The sequence below is a fragment of the Garra rufa genome, chromosome 20 (genome assembly GCF_049309525.1).
Source record: "Garra rufa chromosome 20, GarRuf1.0, whole genome shotgun sequence".
Lineage (NCBI taxonomy): Eukaryota > Metazoa > Chordata > Actinopteri > Cypriniformes > Cyprinidae > Garra > Garra rufa.
The window spans coordinates 23,732,267-23,749,518 of NC_133380.1; the positions used below are offsets into that span (position 1 = coordinate 23,732,267).

Sequence of the window (17,252 nt, forward strand, 5' to 3'; positions counted from 1 at the left end):
ATTATTTCCAAATGAAACTACGTGAATGATTCACTCTTCAATTATTTGTCTATTAATTAGACTAAATAAAATACAATATATGTTAAATTTAAGCTTTAAACTGCATTCCAGTAAAAAACCCAGTCATAGAACCTTTACAGTATCATTTACATTCAGAATGTTATGTAACGAGATCAAAATGAAGGAAAAAATAACGAATATAAACGAATAATACAAATATAATGGGAAAAAAAGAAGGTCAGTCAATGGACAAGATTGTGGGATGCATGAAATGTTTCTTGCAGGGCTATTTAATTTGAAGTAGGCCAACATGTAATACATGTAAACACTTGTGAAAGCTGTCTACATTGCGCACAGACAGCATTAGCATATACAGCATCGCCTATATAATTATTTAATATTGTATTAATTTCTATAACTATTAATATAATAATTTCTTAACTCAAAATAAAATATCTCAAATAATTCTGGGTTACTAATGTCACGCAGGTTTGTTATATTAAACTCGTGGCCACGAGAAATGCATGTTGAGCAAAAATACATTTCACGAAAATAATATAAAATTACAAAACAAAGAAAACAAATGGAATGAGGGATAAGCTTTAAAGTTCACGTAAAAGCCAAATATTAAGCGGCATCCTTCATGTTTTCTTTATTCAGCAAATACTTTACAGTTTTGAATTATGTTCAGCTTCTGTTTTTATGACCATAAATGACAGTGTTTTTTTTTTTTTTTTTTTTTTTTTTTTTTTTTAGAAAAACGTCCGAACACCGGTCTCAAAAGTAGAAGCGAAAGTCTTGTTTCCACCAGCGCGGCATTTTTTTATTCACCGTAATTGATGGATGTCTAAAACAAAAACAAGGAGAATCCTAAAACATATAAATATACATTTCTTAAAATAATAACATCTTAACTTCGTACACAACAATACGGCAACGACTTTACAACAGGACACATTATTTTATTTTAAAGCAGCTTGTACACCAATGGATTTCAGATGTCGGGATATTTCAGACCGCATCTCCACAGCTTAATCACTTTAGTATTAAACATACGGGTCAGGAGGCGGGTCGGGTACAATATTTTATTTTTTTATTCGGCGGTCCGAGTTGCGGGCGGTTTAGTTGAAAACGTCGATCGGGTTCGGGTTGTTTATCCACTGACCCGCGCATCACTGGTGTCAGGGCCGTGGACACTAATGTTTTGAAAAAAGTGGAGCGAGTGAGGAAAGCTTTTCCCTTCTCCCTGGCATGCATTTGAATGCTGAATTCGAAATGCAACTGAATGCAGTCGGAATCCGCCCCCAGCACCCCCAAGTCTCCAAATGTTGATTACAACAAGGCAACAGACAGCATTCAACACCCCACCCCACCCCCACTCTGCCATTCATAAACATTTCGCTCTTTATACTGCATGCCGCTTAACTCTGATGCCTCATTAACGGCTACTTTTCAGAAAACTGAAAAAAAAAAAACACTTCCCTTTGGTTTCCCAGAACAGACTTAAGCCTAGTTCCAGGCTTAACGAACTTCTTCGAAATAGAAGAACTACTTTTCCACTTTAAAAAAAAGAAAAAGAAAAAAGGTGGGGAAAAATTGCATAACTCACTGGAGCACTTTTGATACTTAACAACTGTATTCGTTGTCAGTCATATAAGCTTTATTGTTTTGAAAAGTGAACCTTCTGTTTATTTGTCTAAATTATTTTCTATATTAGGATATAATACTAGGCTATAGTATTTACATGGACATTAGGCCAAATCTACATGGGTTTCTTCCCTTTCACTTCAATTAGTTTTTAAGAAAAAAAAAACTGCATGGGCAGAGCGCCATCTTAATGTACAGCATCAAAAATGTAAGAACAAATCTAAAGACAATAATAATAATAATAATAATAATAATAAATAATAATAATAATAATAATAATAATAATAAAATTAATTATTAACACTCCTAAAAGTACAGTATAGTGCTCAGATACACTTAAGTTAGGTGACCTAACCCTAGTTGATACTTTATTTCAACTGTTCAATTATTTCATTAATTTACAAATAAACAAATGCCTTTCCGATGTGATATAAGTGAAAAGGGAGACGATTTCGAAAATGATTTCACCAAAAGGCGGACGCGAACTCGGGTCTCCCGTGTCATAAACGATATGTTACTCGTATTATCACTTGCGCCACTGAAAATGTTGCATAATAGCCGTCTTTTGTAATATTTGTAAATATGGCCTATTTGCATTGTGTAAAAACATTAAATAAAAGGCACCCGACTACAGAAAATGGCATATACTAAAGTATTTTTTTTTTTCTGTTTTTACATTTTTACATTTATTTTGCTTCCGACGCCCATGCTTGATGATGAAGTTTAGTCTATAGGATATAACAAAGTGCTTTTCCAGTCCCGATTCGACGAGGTTTTATTCCGCATCCACCCGCTCCCGCTATATTAACTATATTATTTGCCCGCTGCCTGCTTAGAATAAATTTCTAAGCACCAAAATCGCAAAAACAAATCAAAATAATAATAATAATAATAATAAATTAATTAATTTTTAACTCTAAAAAAACTGTAGTTTATATTTATCCTCTCCATTTCTATTTCTCTCTACTCAAATTAATTGTCAGTGTATCTAAAATTGTGTATCTTAGAAAAAGAAAAAGACGAACTACCTCTTAAACAGGCATATCTTAATTTGATGTTGCTTTAAAACGCTGAAATATATAATGTATTTTATTCTGAAGGTGAAAGTTGTCGAGTTATTCAACTGCCCGCGGCGCCGTCAGGATCACTTTTTTATTGTGGATACAGCTTACAATAATCCTTCAAGAGTACGGGATTGCGCAAAACTATGCTATTTTACATATTTCTGTTATTTGTGTACAATCACAATGAAAAAAACAGATGTGTATGCTATTTGTAAAAAAAAAAAAATGGAAACGAGATGCTAGTTTAAGGGCGCATCACAGAAATTGCCTACAATTCTGCATATAGGCTTGCTACTTATTAATTTAATTTTATTTCTTTTTTTTAAATTATTATTCATTAAGAAAATTATATTTCGCATATGGGCATTTTTATTTATTTTACATACAGCTTTTTTGGGGTTTTCTCTGTGCATAAGCTCTGCGCGTGACGTTCTGATGTTTCTGCTGCTTTTTGCTTGTGTACAATTAACCCCTCAAAACGAATTTAGCTGTTATTAATATGACACAGCCACGTTTCAATTTAAATTTAAATGTAATTTAACACAATCTGGTCGTTAATAGGCTAATAACTAAACGCGTCGGTTGTCGTTTGAAAAAAAAAATTAACATTTCTATTTTCAATGCAGTCTAATAAAAGTTCATCAGGAAAAAAAGAAAAGAAAATAATAATAAAACTGCTCCTGCTTATGAATAAATTTTTGCTTGATGATGAAGTATCTAAATAGTCTATACTCTATATAACAAAGTGCTTTTCCAGTCCCGCTTCCACAAGGTTTTATTCCGCATCCACCCACTCCGCGCTATATTAACTTTATTATTCGCCCGCGGCCCGCTTAGAATACATTTCTAAGCACCAAAATCGCAAAAATATTGTAGTTTATATTTATCCTTCCCATTTCTATTTGTCTCTACTCAAATTAATTGTCAGTGTATCTAAAATTGTGTATCTTAGAAAAAGAAAAAGACGAACTACCTCTTAAACATGCATATCTTAATTTGATGTTGCTTTAAAACGCTGAAATATATAATGTATTTTATTCTGAAGGTGAAAGTTGTCGAGTTATTTAACTGCCTGCGGCGCCGTCAGGATCACTTGATTTTTTTCCCTTAATAAAGTGGATACAGCTTACAATACTCGTTCAAGAGTACGGCATTGCTCAAAACTATGCTATTTTACATATTTCTGTTATTTGTGTACAATCACAATAAAAAAAAACAACAACAGATGTGTAGGCTATTTGTAAAAAAAAAAAAAAAAAAAAAAAAATGGAAACAAGATGCTGGTTTAAGGGCGCATCACAGAAATTGCCTAAAATTCTGCATACAGGCTTGCTACTTATTAATTTGTTAAATTATTATTCATTCAGAAAAGAAAAACATATATTTCTTATATGGGCCTATTTTATTTATTATTATATATAGGTTTATTGGGTTTTTCTCTGTGCATAAGCTCTGCGCGTGAGGTTCTGATGCTGCTTCTTGCTTGTGTATAATTAATCCCTGAAAACGAATTTAGCGGTTTACGTCAGTTGTCGGTTGGAAAAATAAAATAAATGAAATTAACATTTCTATTTCCGATGCAGTCTAATAAATGTTCGTCAGGAAAACAAAGAAAGAAAACAAAATAACAATACAACTGCACCTGCTTATGAATAGGCTATCTTTTTGCTATTGGTTGGAACCATAATTTCAGGAAAGAGGAATCATTGAACTATTGTACTGGTATATATGACCAACGCCCCCTAGAGCTGGCCATGGTGTTTGGCTACAGAATGTTGTTCCTTGCGCCACCTGGTGGATATTATATAAAGCGCAACAACGTTGTAAAAAAATAAAAAAAAGCAGCTGCGGTAGGACGCGTGCCCACGCGTGCCGAATTGCAGGCTGCCGCGTGAAAATAGACGCATTTTTAATGGCCAGATCTGTATCCATCCTCACATTCGGTGATCGACACTTCTTGAGTGGCAAGACGGCTGCGAGCGGAAACTCAAACAGTGAAAGTGAGTTGTTCAAAACCTTTCTTTTTAGTAAACTCTGTGTACACAAACAATGTTCTCAATGCTCAAGTTCATGTGTAGAGTCCCAGGCGATACTTCGAGCAAAGTTTCATGGTGTGTCGAGCCTTGTTAGTGTTGTAAAAATATTGATTTTGATGCGCTCAAATTTATGCCCCTAGTACTCCCATTCACCGGCCATTGACCACAAAACTAAATCACGGTCAATCTCAAAAACGGCTCGTTTGTTGTAATTATGCTTTTAGATATATGTTTGTCTCGTTTACAGTAAAAAAACACAGCCCAGGTTGCATTTTGCCAATAGTTATCCTTTAACCAAGAAAATGTGCCTTTGACATGAATTTCATACATCGCTATATATTTTCACCTACATTTAAGGCATTTCCTCTTACCCCTTCCAGTAGACTAGCTGGTACACTGCAGGATTCAGCCAGAGCCTTCTCCAGCAGCGCTTCCCAATCTTGGTGCTTCTCGCGGACACCTAATCACAAATTCAGAGGATTTTAAGGACATAGCAGATCTTCAGACTCTCTGGCTGACAGATTTATGCCATTCTGCGCTTATGATGGCTTCACCATTGACACAGTATTTTGGGCCATAAGCACAGCTGTCAATAAGGCACAGACAGCCAGAAGCAAAATGCCAGCAACCATCTGGACTCCCCCACGCCTGCACCTACTGCACTCTATTGCAGGATTTTATTAATAAAAGAAGCTTTAAGTATTAAAACGGGTCTTTTAATAATTTCAGAGGAGTAAAGGCCGTGCCCATAAGCAAGCTGCAAGCTAAATAAAAGCCCCAACACAAACACCCCTCCCCCATTTCCTGAATATGCCCACAAATCGACTGTGAACAACCACCTACAGGAATTAGCACTGCGCTGCAAGCAACACAGCACTTGAAGAATATAAAGAAATATGCAAATTTGGCACCGTGTGGATGAGGTACACAAAGCTTCTCAGAAATGAGAGCATAACCTCTGCAGAGCCTAAATTCAAATCATCTTTACCTAAAAAGTCACACTTTCTCTTGAGTGAGTGACTAAATGAAACAATTAGGGTCTAATTATCATAAATTAAATTGCACAGTGAAACTGCTAAGTCGTCACAATTCTCTGCTCACCCTCTGGAGGTCTCATCGGTCGGCCCTGCTGCTTGCTCCATCCGATCGGGTGCAGGTCAGCGGTCATGATGTCGCACCAAAAGTCAGCACGCCGGTCATCTTGGTAACCCTCATATCGTAGCAACAGCAGCTGTCCGCAGGTGGTGATTATTGTGGCCACCCAGTATGCTGTTTCTGATTCAGTACGCACACACACCTCCAGCTTCATTCCAGGAGTTAGACCCGTCTCCAAGCCCTGGTCCACCTGCAAAGGAAAAACACTAGTCTGAGCAGATGATCCAAACAGACACACAGCCAGGTGATGCCTGGTGAGTTAAATACAGGGCAGCATGTTCATGGATAACAGTGAAGAGTATAATTTTGGTCTTACTGGCTGGCAGTGTTATTTCAGTGTTTATATACTACTAAAGGTTTTATTAATAATTGCAATTTGCTTTTATTTTTATATTTTCAGTTTTAGTATTTTTTTTTATGTGTTTTAGTTTTTATATTACTATTTATTTTTTAGTTTTAGCAATTTTAATACTTCAACTCATTTCAGTTAGTTTCAACTTTATCTAATATTTATATTTCATTTAATTTTTAAATGGATTTTTCATCAAAAAAGGAAATTTCCCCATGATTTATTCACCCTCAAGCCATCCTAGGTGTATATGACTTTCTTCTTTCGAATGAGTACAACTGGAGTTATATTAAAAAAATTTCCCTTTCAAGCTTTATAATAGCATTGAATGGGTGTTGAGATTTTGAAGTCCAGTAAAGTGCATCCATCTATCCTAAAATATACTCCACATGGCTCCGGGTGGTTAATAAAGGCCTTCTGAAGCAAATCAATATGTTTGTGTAAAAAAAAAAAATTATAAACCGTCATTTCTAGTTTCTGCTAACTGTCGTACACATGTTCTAGAAAGAGTGACATTCCAGCAGATGACGTAGGATGTAGGCGTAGCGTAAACTCAGGTGAGAATATGCTAGTCTCACAAGAACCAAGTTTTGTGTCTCCTCTTGGCTTATATCAAAATCCTCCAACATTTTTCTTTACTAATCTTCGTTTTGTACTTCTAATTCGTGACTAGTGATCTCTCCACTGCACTTCTGCATTCGTCAAAGTTTTAAATATGGATATTTTTCTTTTACAAACACATTGATCAACATCAGAAGCCATGTGGAGTACTTCTTATGATAGACAGATGCACTTTATTTTGCTTTAAAATCTCAACAGCCATTCACTGCCATTATAAAGCGTGGAAGAGCCAGAACATTTTCATAATAACACTGATTGTCTAAAAAAAGAAAGTCATATACACCTAGGATGGCTTGAGGGTGAATAAATCATGGGGTTATTTTCAGTTTTGGGTGAGCTATCCCTTTAAGCTTTTTTAATTTTAATTACTAACAATTTTAATAGATTTCATTATAGAAGAATAATTACATTTTAAAACAGGTTTCACAAACACTGTCTGCCATTGATCTTAATACAGATAGTCCCCTCCTCGACTACTTTTTGGGCCACTGCTGCTGGGCTGGGCTTGTCAAGATGTACAGACAATCTACCAACTTGTCTTTGCATGTTAATTATTTCACATGTCAAAAAGAATTACACAATTAACCTTTAAATAACAAAGCATAAATTCAGTGTGAGAAATTAAATTAACTTAAGGGGCAATGTTTGCCCTCTGTAGTTGATTTTCAAGGGCATTTTTTCTCTTTACAAGGGCTTTCTGTCTCTAAACATATAAGCACACTGCATGCCATGCACTTGTGTCAAATACTTCAACTGAAATACATTTTTAAGGTGAACAAATGGTTGCCTACCCTACCAGTCAAAAGATTTTTAATGTTTTTTTTTAAAGAAGTCTCTTTTGCACCCCAAGCCTATATTTATTTGATCCGAAGTACAGCAAAAACAGTACAATTTTGAAATATTTTTACTATTTAAAATAACTTTTCTATTTTAATAATTTTAAATTGTAACTTATTCCTGTGATTTCAAAGCTGAATTATCAGCATCATATGTGACCCTGGACCACAAAACCAGTCATAAGGTTAAATTTTACAAAACTGAGATATACACATCATATAAAGCTCAATAAATAAGCTTTCTATTGATGTATAGTTTGTTAGGATAGGAAAATTTTTGGCCGAGATACATCTATTTGAAAATCTGGAATCTGAGGGTGCTGAGAAAATCACCTTTAAAGTTGTCCAAATTAAGTTCTTAATAGGGTTGGGCGATGTCGACCAATTTGGCATCGTACGATGTCTAATGTGAAACATCGCGATGGACGATGGCATCGTCTGCGGGGGGCGGGGGTGAGGGATGGTTGTTGTTAAATAATTTATTCATAACGAATTAATTAATTGTAGCCTACCGTGTCCACCAGTGCTTAATTTGAGCCTGATCCTGTTCTGGAAAATGTCCGATTTTGGATTTTTGCGTTCCGGTATTTGTTTTTAAAGATCCGGCATTAACAAGTGCATTAGATCGTGACAGTGTGTGCGTGCAGACGAGACAAGAGCAAGCGCGGGTTTATATAGATGCATTTGGAGGATGTGTGTTGGTCCTTAACATATTTTTGACCAGTCAGCTTTTTTAAGTTCAATAACGCTCTCATTGTTTGCTTACTGCTTAACCCACTCTCTCCAAACGCATTTACTGAGCAGCAGAATGTTTAGAGAGAAAGGGTAATATCAGAAATAATACCAAATCAAGCGAAATATCATGTATTAACATTATAAACACTATAAACATAGCTATAAGTTAGTTACCCTGACGCCTGACCCAAAACGAATGATTTAAATATAGAGGTATTTAAAACAGAACAGAAATGAAACAAAATATATAAAGTTAAGAAACTAAAACAAAGCGAAACTAAAAATAGCGCGTTGGGCTCACGCACCTCTGTTTTTCGGCACAAATCCAAGTGTTTCCATATTCCTAATGTATTTGAATGATAAAGTGTTATTTATAATGTATACTAGGCTTTGTATTGTACATTCGTATTTCGATGGAAAAAAATATATTCTCTTGTTTTTGTTCCAAGCTCTGTTCATTATGGTAAAACCATGAAAAGGGCATATTTGGTGTAGTTTATTTAATCTAATTTAATTCAAATTATTTTGATTTTTTTCTGCTGTTTTTGTATGCCTCATTTATTAATGTAAACGAACTTTCATGTAATTTGTTAGGAGTTCACTGTAATTTGTATTGTGATCACTAACAACTTCCTTGTTATTATTTCCTCATAATAATAATAATAAAATAAGTAAAGATGCAGAAATTGAAAGCATGCATTTCATTTGGCTTTAAAGTGATTAAGTGTGTGTTTTTCGTGAGCGGGTTGCTGCTGCGGCGGGGGCGGGGCGGAGGATCGCGATGCCGGCTCAGCATCGTGATGTCTATTGGCCATCGGCGATGGACGATGGCATCGTCTATCGACCCAACCCTAGTTCTTAACAATGCATATTACTAATCAAAAATTACATTTTGATAGGTTTACAGTAGGAATTTAACAAAAAATCTTAATGGAACATGATCTTTACTTAATTTCCTAATGATTTTTGACATAAAAGAAAAATCAATAATTTTGACCCATACTATGTATTTTTGGCTATTGCTACAAATATACCCCAGCGACTTAAGACTGGTTTTGTGGTCCAGGGTCACATATGATTCTTCAGAAATCATTCTAATAATCTGATTTGTCGCTCAAAAACATTTATTATTATTATTATGTTGAAAAGAGTCGAGTAGAATTTTTTCAGGTTTCTTTGATGAATAGAAAGTTCAGACGAACAACATTTATCTAAAATAGAAATCTTTTGTAACATTATAAATGACTTTATCATCACTTTTCAACAATTTAAAGCATTCATTCTAAATAAATCGAATGGTAAAGTGTATAATGTTACAAAAGCTTTTTATTTCAGATAAATGCTTATCTTTAGAAAAATGTACTCAACTGTTTTAAATAGCGACAGTAATAATAATAAACAGCAAATCAGCCCATTAGAATTATTTCTGAAGGACCATGTGACGCTGAAGACTGGAGTAATGATGCTGAAAATTTAGCTTAGATCACATAAATAAAATAACTCAAAACAGAAGATAGCAGTTATTTTAAATAGTAAAAATATTTCACAATATTACTGCTTTTGCTGTATTTTGGATAATAATAAATAAATGCAGGCTTGGTGAGCAGAAGAGACTTCTTCAAAAAACATCAAAAATCTCACTGTTCAAAAACTTTTGACCGGTAGTGTATATTATCAACATCAAATACATTCAGCGACTCTGACAATCTCACAGCTATAGGTCACTCAGTGACCTCTGCAGGCACTAAATCCACACTAAACCCTCGTATTATACTATATAGACTATGATGAAAAACATTAAATTAGAGGAACTGACTACAGAGACTACCCCGCAGTTTAAACACCTAGGGAATTTCGGTCAGTTTCAGCAATATTCTTGCCCCATGCCCTGGTTAATTTCTGACCCAGCAAATAAATTCTTTAAGATCTAAATGGTCACTTATTGGTCTTACACATCCCATGAGAATACAAATACATCACTAATGCATAGCAGGTCATGAGAGTGTTGGCTTTGCAGAATTTGCTGACAGTTTTCTTGTATGCTGGCTCTAGTGCAATCTAAATTTCTGCCTTTGCCACAGAAGAACACAATGTCTCAATTAATTGGGTTTTGGTGGATTCAAACCTGATTCTTTTTGAGTGATTCATTAAAAGCACCAGCTCAAAAAGTGTCATTAGTCTATGAATCATTCCAGTAGCTCTTGCAGAAATAGCAAGGTCATGGATTTCATTCCAAGGGAATGCATGCACTGATAAAATGTTTACCTTGAATGAAGTCGCTTTGAATAAAAGTTTCTGCCAAATGCATTAAAATGTTAAATTAATCAGACTACTCTAGCTGCGTGCATCAGTCTAATAGAAAAACATGTTTTATCACATTCAAATTAGATTAAAAGCTTTCAGCTTGGTTAAAAAAAATCCTTTCTTTCCTGAAGATTCTGGAGGTTCACTGTAGCGGTGCAGAACAAACACAGACTGGCCCCGTTTACTCACGTGTTTAAACGCATGATGAGGAACAGAAAGTGCCCCGGTTTCCTCCAGGTAGTCATCCCAGTTAAACTCTGACACATCCTGACCAGAGTCCGCATCTGAAACATTGAACAACCAATACCTAAAACACAGTCCACTCCTCTCTCTCCACACACAGCCTCATCACCTCACATCAAACCATGTCAACAGAGCGTGAAAGTGAGTGCTGATATATAAATAGTAATAATAGGCAGGAGCTCTCGCAACTTTTTTCAGGTAACCTTTGCTTGAGCTTGTGCAGAAATGTCCAGCATTCTCAGTCAAGGACAAACACTGTGGCACTGCAATTTAAATATGTGCAATACGGCTCCCAATATTGTAATTTTCAGAGTCAAGGGATAGACTATAGTTTTGTTTTTCTTCAATTTATTTAGCAACAGAGTAAAATGAGAAAGAAAGAAAAGAAATAGCTTACCAGACTCCAGTGCCTCAAGGCTCATGTCTGAAGCCCCCGGAGGACAATCAAACCGTTTCTGCATGAATAATAAGGAGGGGAGAAAACAAATGAGAGGAAAACAAAGATATTAGAACGGCAATTAATATAAATGCTTTTCTGTTAAAGTATTTGCATGTGTGTGAGAGAGAATGCATGTGACAAGACAGGAACATGAGGAGACTTGCACAAGCCACATTTCACACAGCCTAGTTCATTTAAGTAAGTGGGAGGAGGAATCCTCAGTGCGAAGCTTCAAAGATAAAAGCCACTTCTGTCACTCAGACTCCCCACATCACCTTTGAGAAGCAAAAATGCACCACAATTCCTAGTATAGCTTTGCAAAATAAAAAAAAGGGTTTTGTAGATATAAAAAATATCACCTAAACCTGCATATATGCAGCGTATATATTATTAAAATTTAGATACTCGACTACAAATCTTAACTAAAAAGCCAGAAACAACTTTGAAACTGGTTTCAAACTGAAATGTCATTTAAAAATGCAAAAAGAAAGCAAGCAGCCAACAAAGTTGCATTAACTCTGTCTATTCATCCAGCGCTGTCAAGCTGTCTTTGTGAAGGTTGACGTCTCTATTAAAGGGAGTCAGACATTCTCGCTGACAGCCGCTGGCGGGCCACGACCCTCCTGCTCTGCTGGGATCAAGTCTTTCAGACCACCCCCCTCCACTCCAGCACCGTCCCGGAGCCCTGGAGGACAGCCCGGGCCACGGACACAATGTACTCGGGGTCACGGTGGTCTCCAATAGGGATTGAAAAGAGCAGCCAGGGCTGTTTAAAAAGCCATGTCGCTGTCCCTCACTATGATGATCAACTGAACTCAAAAAGCATTATGTGAAGAAATTACCCTTACAAAAAAATACCATGGTAACGACAGTTTCCGCTCAAAAAAATAATAATTTAGTAAAAGCAAATTGTAGCGTTACTACAATAATTGTGGGAGCCTATTTAGTCATCAAAATAATTTTTACTAGGTAGTGATTTAACTTTTTTTGTATCAGTAAGCAAATATACCGAAATTATGTAGAGTTACACTTTGTTTTAATGTCTGTTAGTCTAAAAAACTTTGATACAATATTCCCATATTTGTCTCTAAACATTATAACAAAATTTTGGCACGTTAAAAAATTATTACAACCTCACGTTGTGTCAATCATGTTTAAACTGCATCTGAAACTGTTGTCCATCATAAAAAAAAAATCGTTTTTTTCGCATATGAAAAAACATACAAACATTTCTGACTCAGTGTGCATGAATTTACTCATGCAATTAAAACTTCTTTTTCAAATTCATTATTACGATCCCTACTATTCTCTCCTCATCACATTTTAAACATTTGAATTCAAAATGGCAAAAAAGGAGAAAACATTAGAATTTTAAAAAGCACGTCAAATTTGAAATAATTTTTTGACAGATTCTAAATCCTTTTGAAATACACTACATTTTCATTTATTATATTTTAACAACAGAAGGAGTAACACAGAACCACAGATAATTTAGTACCTATGGTAGTTCGTCAGAAACTATAGTGATTTTAGGTACTGAGATGATATATAGTCAAACCAAAAATTATTCAGACACCATTTAGTGAGGATAACAAAATAAAACTGTGACATATTATACCCCAAAATGCTTCATACAGTGGACTACCAGTAAAACTGATAACATTTCTGGACCAAAAATTTAATTTGACACTTGACCTGACCATGTTTTTTTTTAGATCATCAAGATTAGTTTGTTTTGACAGTTCTTGGTATATAACTATAGCAAATAAACTGTGATAATGTGACAAATGATGAAGGTGCCTAAATAAATATTGATTTGACTGTAATTCATTTCTGATTATCAATATGAATTTGTTCTGACACAGTTTATCTTTTGAGTTCTTGTCCTTTTTTATTACCATTTTCTAAACGATAGCAAATAAACTGTGATAATGTGAGAAATGTTGAAGGTGCCTGAATACATTTGGGTTTGACTATAATAAAGACTGAAGAGTATAGCACTTTGTTTTCATTGTCTGTAACTGTGTTTTAAAGCTATGCGTCATAAATTCTGAACATTTCTGTAACAAAATAGTTCAGAAATCTACTACAAGTCTAAACCATGTAACATGACATTATGTCAAAAGAGCGTTGTTATAATCAACTTTATGTTATTCTTTTTGTTACAACTAACAATATTGTGTATTAATTTACTGTGGTAATTCAAATAACTTATATTACTATCTCCTAACCACTCTATCCTTACTGAAATTCCAACTTTTTATTTTAAAATGGCAAGCATATGGGGAAAAAATCTTAAAAATAGCAAGGATGCCTAGTTTTGTCAGCTGTAGAGAAAAACCTTCAATGTTATATCTATCAAACTTGAGACTGAGATTCAGTTGATACCATTTCTGTTATTTAACATCCATTAATCACCATTCTCTTTATATTTCTTACACAAAAACCTACAACTTCCACTGTCATGGTCATGTATGTCGCTTAAACCGACGGTGTTACAACGTTACACATGAGGGAATGAGGAGACCCCAGGACAGCGGAAATCTATTTCTGGTGTGTCTATGAACCCTCAGCACATTCCTGCCAAACTCTGCCGCTCCATCACTTCAAAACTAAAGACAACTTCCCTCCATTGATCAAGGCCCGTAAATACACACAAACACGACTTACTGTAGCGAACACAAACGAAAGGAAGAACACGACAAATGACTCAGTGACTGTTATCACGTGAACCAACCACAGCCAGCTCCTCTAACAATTCAAATAGCGTTTGAAAACATTCTAGCGAATAATGCATATGCATTGTTATGTAAATGAGAGGACTTTGGTGAGGAATAATACTTTTCTTGATTAGATAGGCTAACTTATCAGTGCAAAAGTCAAATTCACTTTTTGATTTATATGTATTAAAGACTGTCTAATACGTATGAAATAATTTGTTTTCTCGTATGAAGCCAAGTGAGAGCGTGAGTTCTTCACAATAGAGTGATGGTGACTTACAACACAACTTCTATTATGTAACACGACTAGAGAATGAAACTGTCATCAATTTCTAAAAGTGCTTGAGGAAGCCAACCAATAAACTTTATCTTTTAAACACGAGCGTTACTAAAAACACCACATAACAATTTGATTTTTTAGAATAAAAATAACGCATCAGTGTATGTGTGTTAAATGACCAAACAAACGCCATTTAAAGCTAGCGATTATTAGACAACGTCTGCTAATATATAATTTGATTCGTTTTAGTGAGTGTAATTCATAGAAATGTCCAATAAGGGATGATGATAGTTCGCTGGTCAAGCGCAGTGTGTTCGGCTAGCTACATATAACTGGATAATAGCATTTAATACATTCACGCCGACCAGGCAACTTTCATTCCGAAAGACGCATCGTGCAATTCAACATTATTAGACCTGGAACATTTTGTCTCCACTGTTTCGCTAGGGTTTTTTGTTGATGTGAGTGCGGCTGATTTCGTGCACATGCTAAAAACGCCTGTAACCAAGTCAAGTTACTGAAACGTCATAGCTTAAGCAATAGAGCCAGGCACTCATACGAGCGAGCACAAGTCACCTTTTTTTGGAGACGGGAAAAAAGATGCAGGCAGCGCCAAATCGCTCGGTAGAGCCAAGGTCGAATAGGGCAAAGGGTAAAATACATAAATATTTGGGAATGCATTTCGTTTCTTACCAGTGAGGAGTTTTTCAAGTCGGTTTTAGATGCCGTGTCTTTTTCCGCCTAGTCGTTCACGACCTCATTCCAATATGGCACAAAGTGTGAGCGCGCATGCGCCGCCTCTCGCGCGAGCCTCTCATCCACGAGCCCGGGGATTGATATTTGTTGGCTTTCAGCGATTAAAAAGACGAACTTGCCACATATTCCAACACAGTGTTTACAAGGACCCACCGAAACAACACTGAAATAACGTTAAAACAGCACTTTTGTTGATTATTACAGCTTTTACTTGAAATGTATATAGGGTGAACAATAAAAACGCTGGGACGCAATATTAAACGCTTGCTTGCAACTGTCAAAACCTGTTCAGGTCTTCAGTCTAGCGATTATTCTGCTTTAAGTTATTAGGATGTATACAATCTATAATGTGGTACAGAAAATTTGCCGCCCTGCCTCTCTGTCGTTTTGTTCAGTAAAGTGTTTGTCCTATTGGCTAGAATGTACCATTAAACACAGCTTAATCTATCGGAACTGCGCCACGCTGAGCAGCCAGTTCTAAATGTAATTAATCTTTCTGGATCTTTCTACATTTCATATATTGAAGATATTGAACTTTGTTTTGAACAAAATCTCCCTTTTTTCATTGTCCACATTTTAAAACACTTGAAAGAAAATAATGTCCTTAAGGTTTAAAATATTAATTAGCTTTGATTATCAGGTCAGGAAGTGATATTTGTTCTCATAAAGTATAGATAATTTTCCCAAAGGCTTATCTCATTGAAAAAGAAACAGAAACTAAAAGGCTTTTATTAGTTTACTTTATTTAAAACCTTTGGATAGTCTTTTTTTACACGCATATTATCTAATCTTTTGGCAATAGGACGGACGTTTTTGTAAACTATGTTCTGCAATTATCTTTTACTAATTTATTTACTTTTGACAGAGGGCATTTTTCATCATGGATGACTCATGAAAACTAATTAGTTGTGGAAATTAAATTATAGCCATGTGACCCTTGACAACAAAAACAGTCATAAGGGTCCATTTTTTTGAAATTGAGATTTATACATAATCTGAAAGCTGAATAAATCAGCTTTCTGTTGATGTATGGTTTAGGATAGGACAATATTTAGCTGAGATACAACTGATTGAAAATCTGAGGATGCAAATAAATCTAAATGTTGGGAAAGTCGCCTTTAAAATTGTCCAAATGAAGTTCTGAGCAATGCATATTACTAATCAAAAATTAAGTTTTGATCTATTTATGGTAGGAAATTTACTAAATATCTTCATGGAACATAAGCTTTATTTAATATCCTAATGATTTTTAGCTTAAACAATTGATCATTTTGACCCATACAATGTATTTTTGGCTATTGCTACAAATATACCCACGCTACTTAAGACTGGTTTTGTGGTCTAAGGTCACATATTAGTAAAACTACTGGGAAATATACAGAGTAAGACTAGAAAGTTGAAAACTAAAATGCAGCATATTTTATTATTTCACATCAGAAAATTGTACCAAAAAGAAAGCGATAATTGAAAAATACATGCATAGGGGCCTATTTGTTTTTACTTTGAAGTTTTATAATGTGAATCAATTTTATTCAAAATGGGTTTCCCACTAGTCAAACATGTGATCACTGATATGTTTACATACATTTTTCATTATGAATGACCCAAGAAAACTAATTAGTTGTGGAAATTAAAGTATTCTACTCTATAAATAATTACAGGGAACTATACAAAGTAAGACCAGAAACTTGTAACAAAACTGTAGCATATTTTATTATTTCTATCAGGAGATTGTGGCAAAAAGGTAGCGATAATTAAATAATACATGTATATAGGGGCCTATTTGTTTTTACTTTGAAATAGTTTTACAATGTGAATCGATCAGTATTTTATTCAAAATGGGGTTCCCTTTGGTCAAACATGTGATCACTGATTTGTTTACATGTATTTTTCATCAGGAATGACCCAAGAAAACTAATTAGTTGTGGAAGTTAACAGTATTTTATTATGTAAGTACAACTACTTGAAAATACACAAAGTAAGACCAGAAACAAAATTGTAGTATATGTTTAATACTTCTATCAGGAAATTGCAGCAAAAGGGTATTTTTCAAATGATCCAAGAATA

The 17,252-nt window shown here is 34.9% G+C and overlaps 1 protein-coding gene across 1 annotated transcript in view; it reads right to left on the bottom strand.

Annotated features, from left to right (window-relative positions):
- Positions 1 to 15,221, bottom strand: part of LOC141293398 (scm-like with four MBT domains protein 1) — a 41,538-nt gene extending 26,317 nt beyond the window's left edge. Inside the window, exons 1-5 of the mRNA XM_073825429.1 lie at positions 15,123 to 15,221; positions 11,388 to 11,445; positions 10,937 to 11,031; positions 5,849 to 6,092; positions 5,119 to 5,207 (exon numbers count right to left, since the gene is read on the bottom strand). Coding sequence (XP_073681530.1) covers positions 5,119 to 5,207; positions 5,849 to 6,092; positions 10,937 to 11,031; positions 11,388 to 11,412 — 453 coding nt within the window. The 5' untranslated portion in view covers positions 11,413 to 11,445; positions 15,123 to 15,221. The remainder of the gene's footprint in view (positions 1 to 5,118; positions 5,208 to 5,848; positions 6,093 to 10,936; positions 11,032 to 11,387; positions 11,446 to 15,122) is intronic.
- Between the last annotated feature and the right edge of the window lie 2,031 nt (positions 15,222 to 17,252).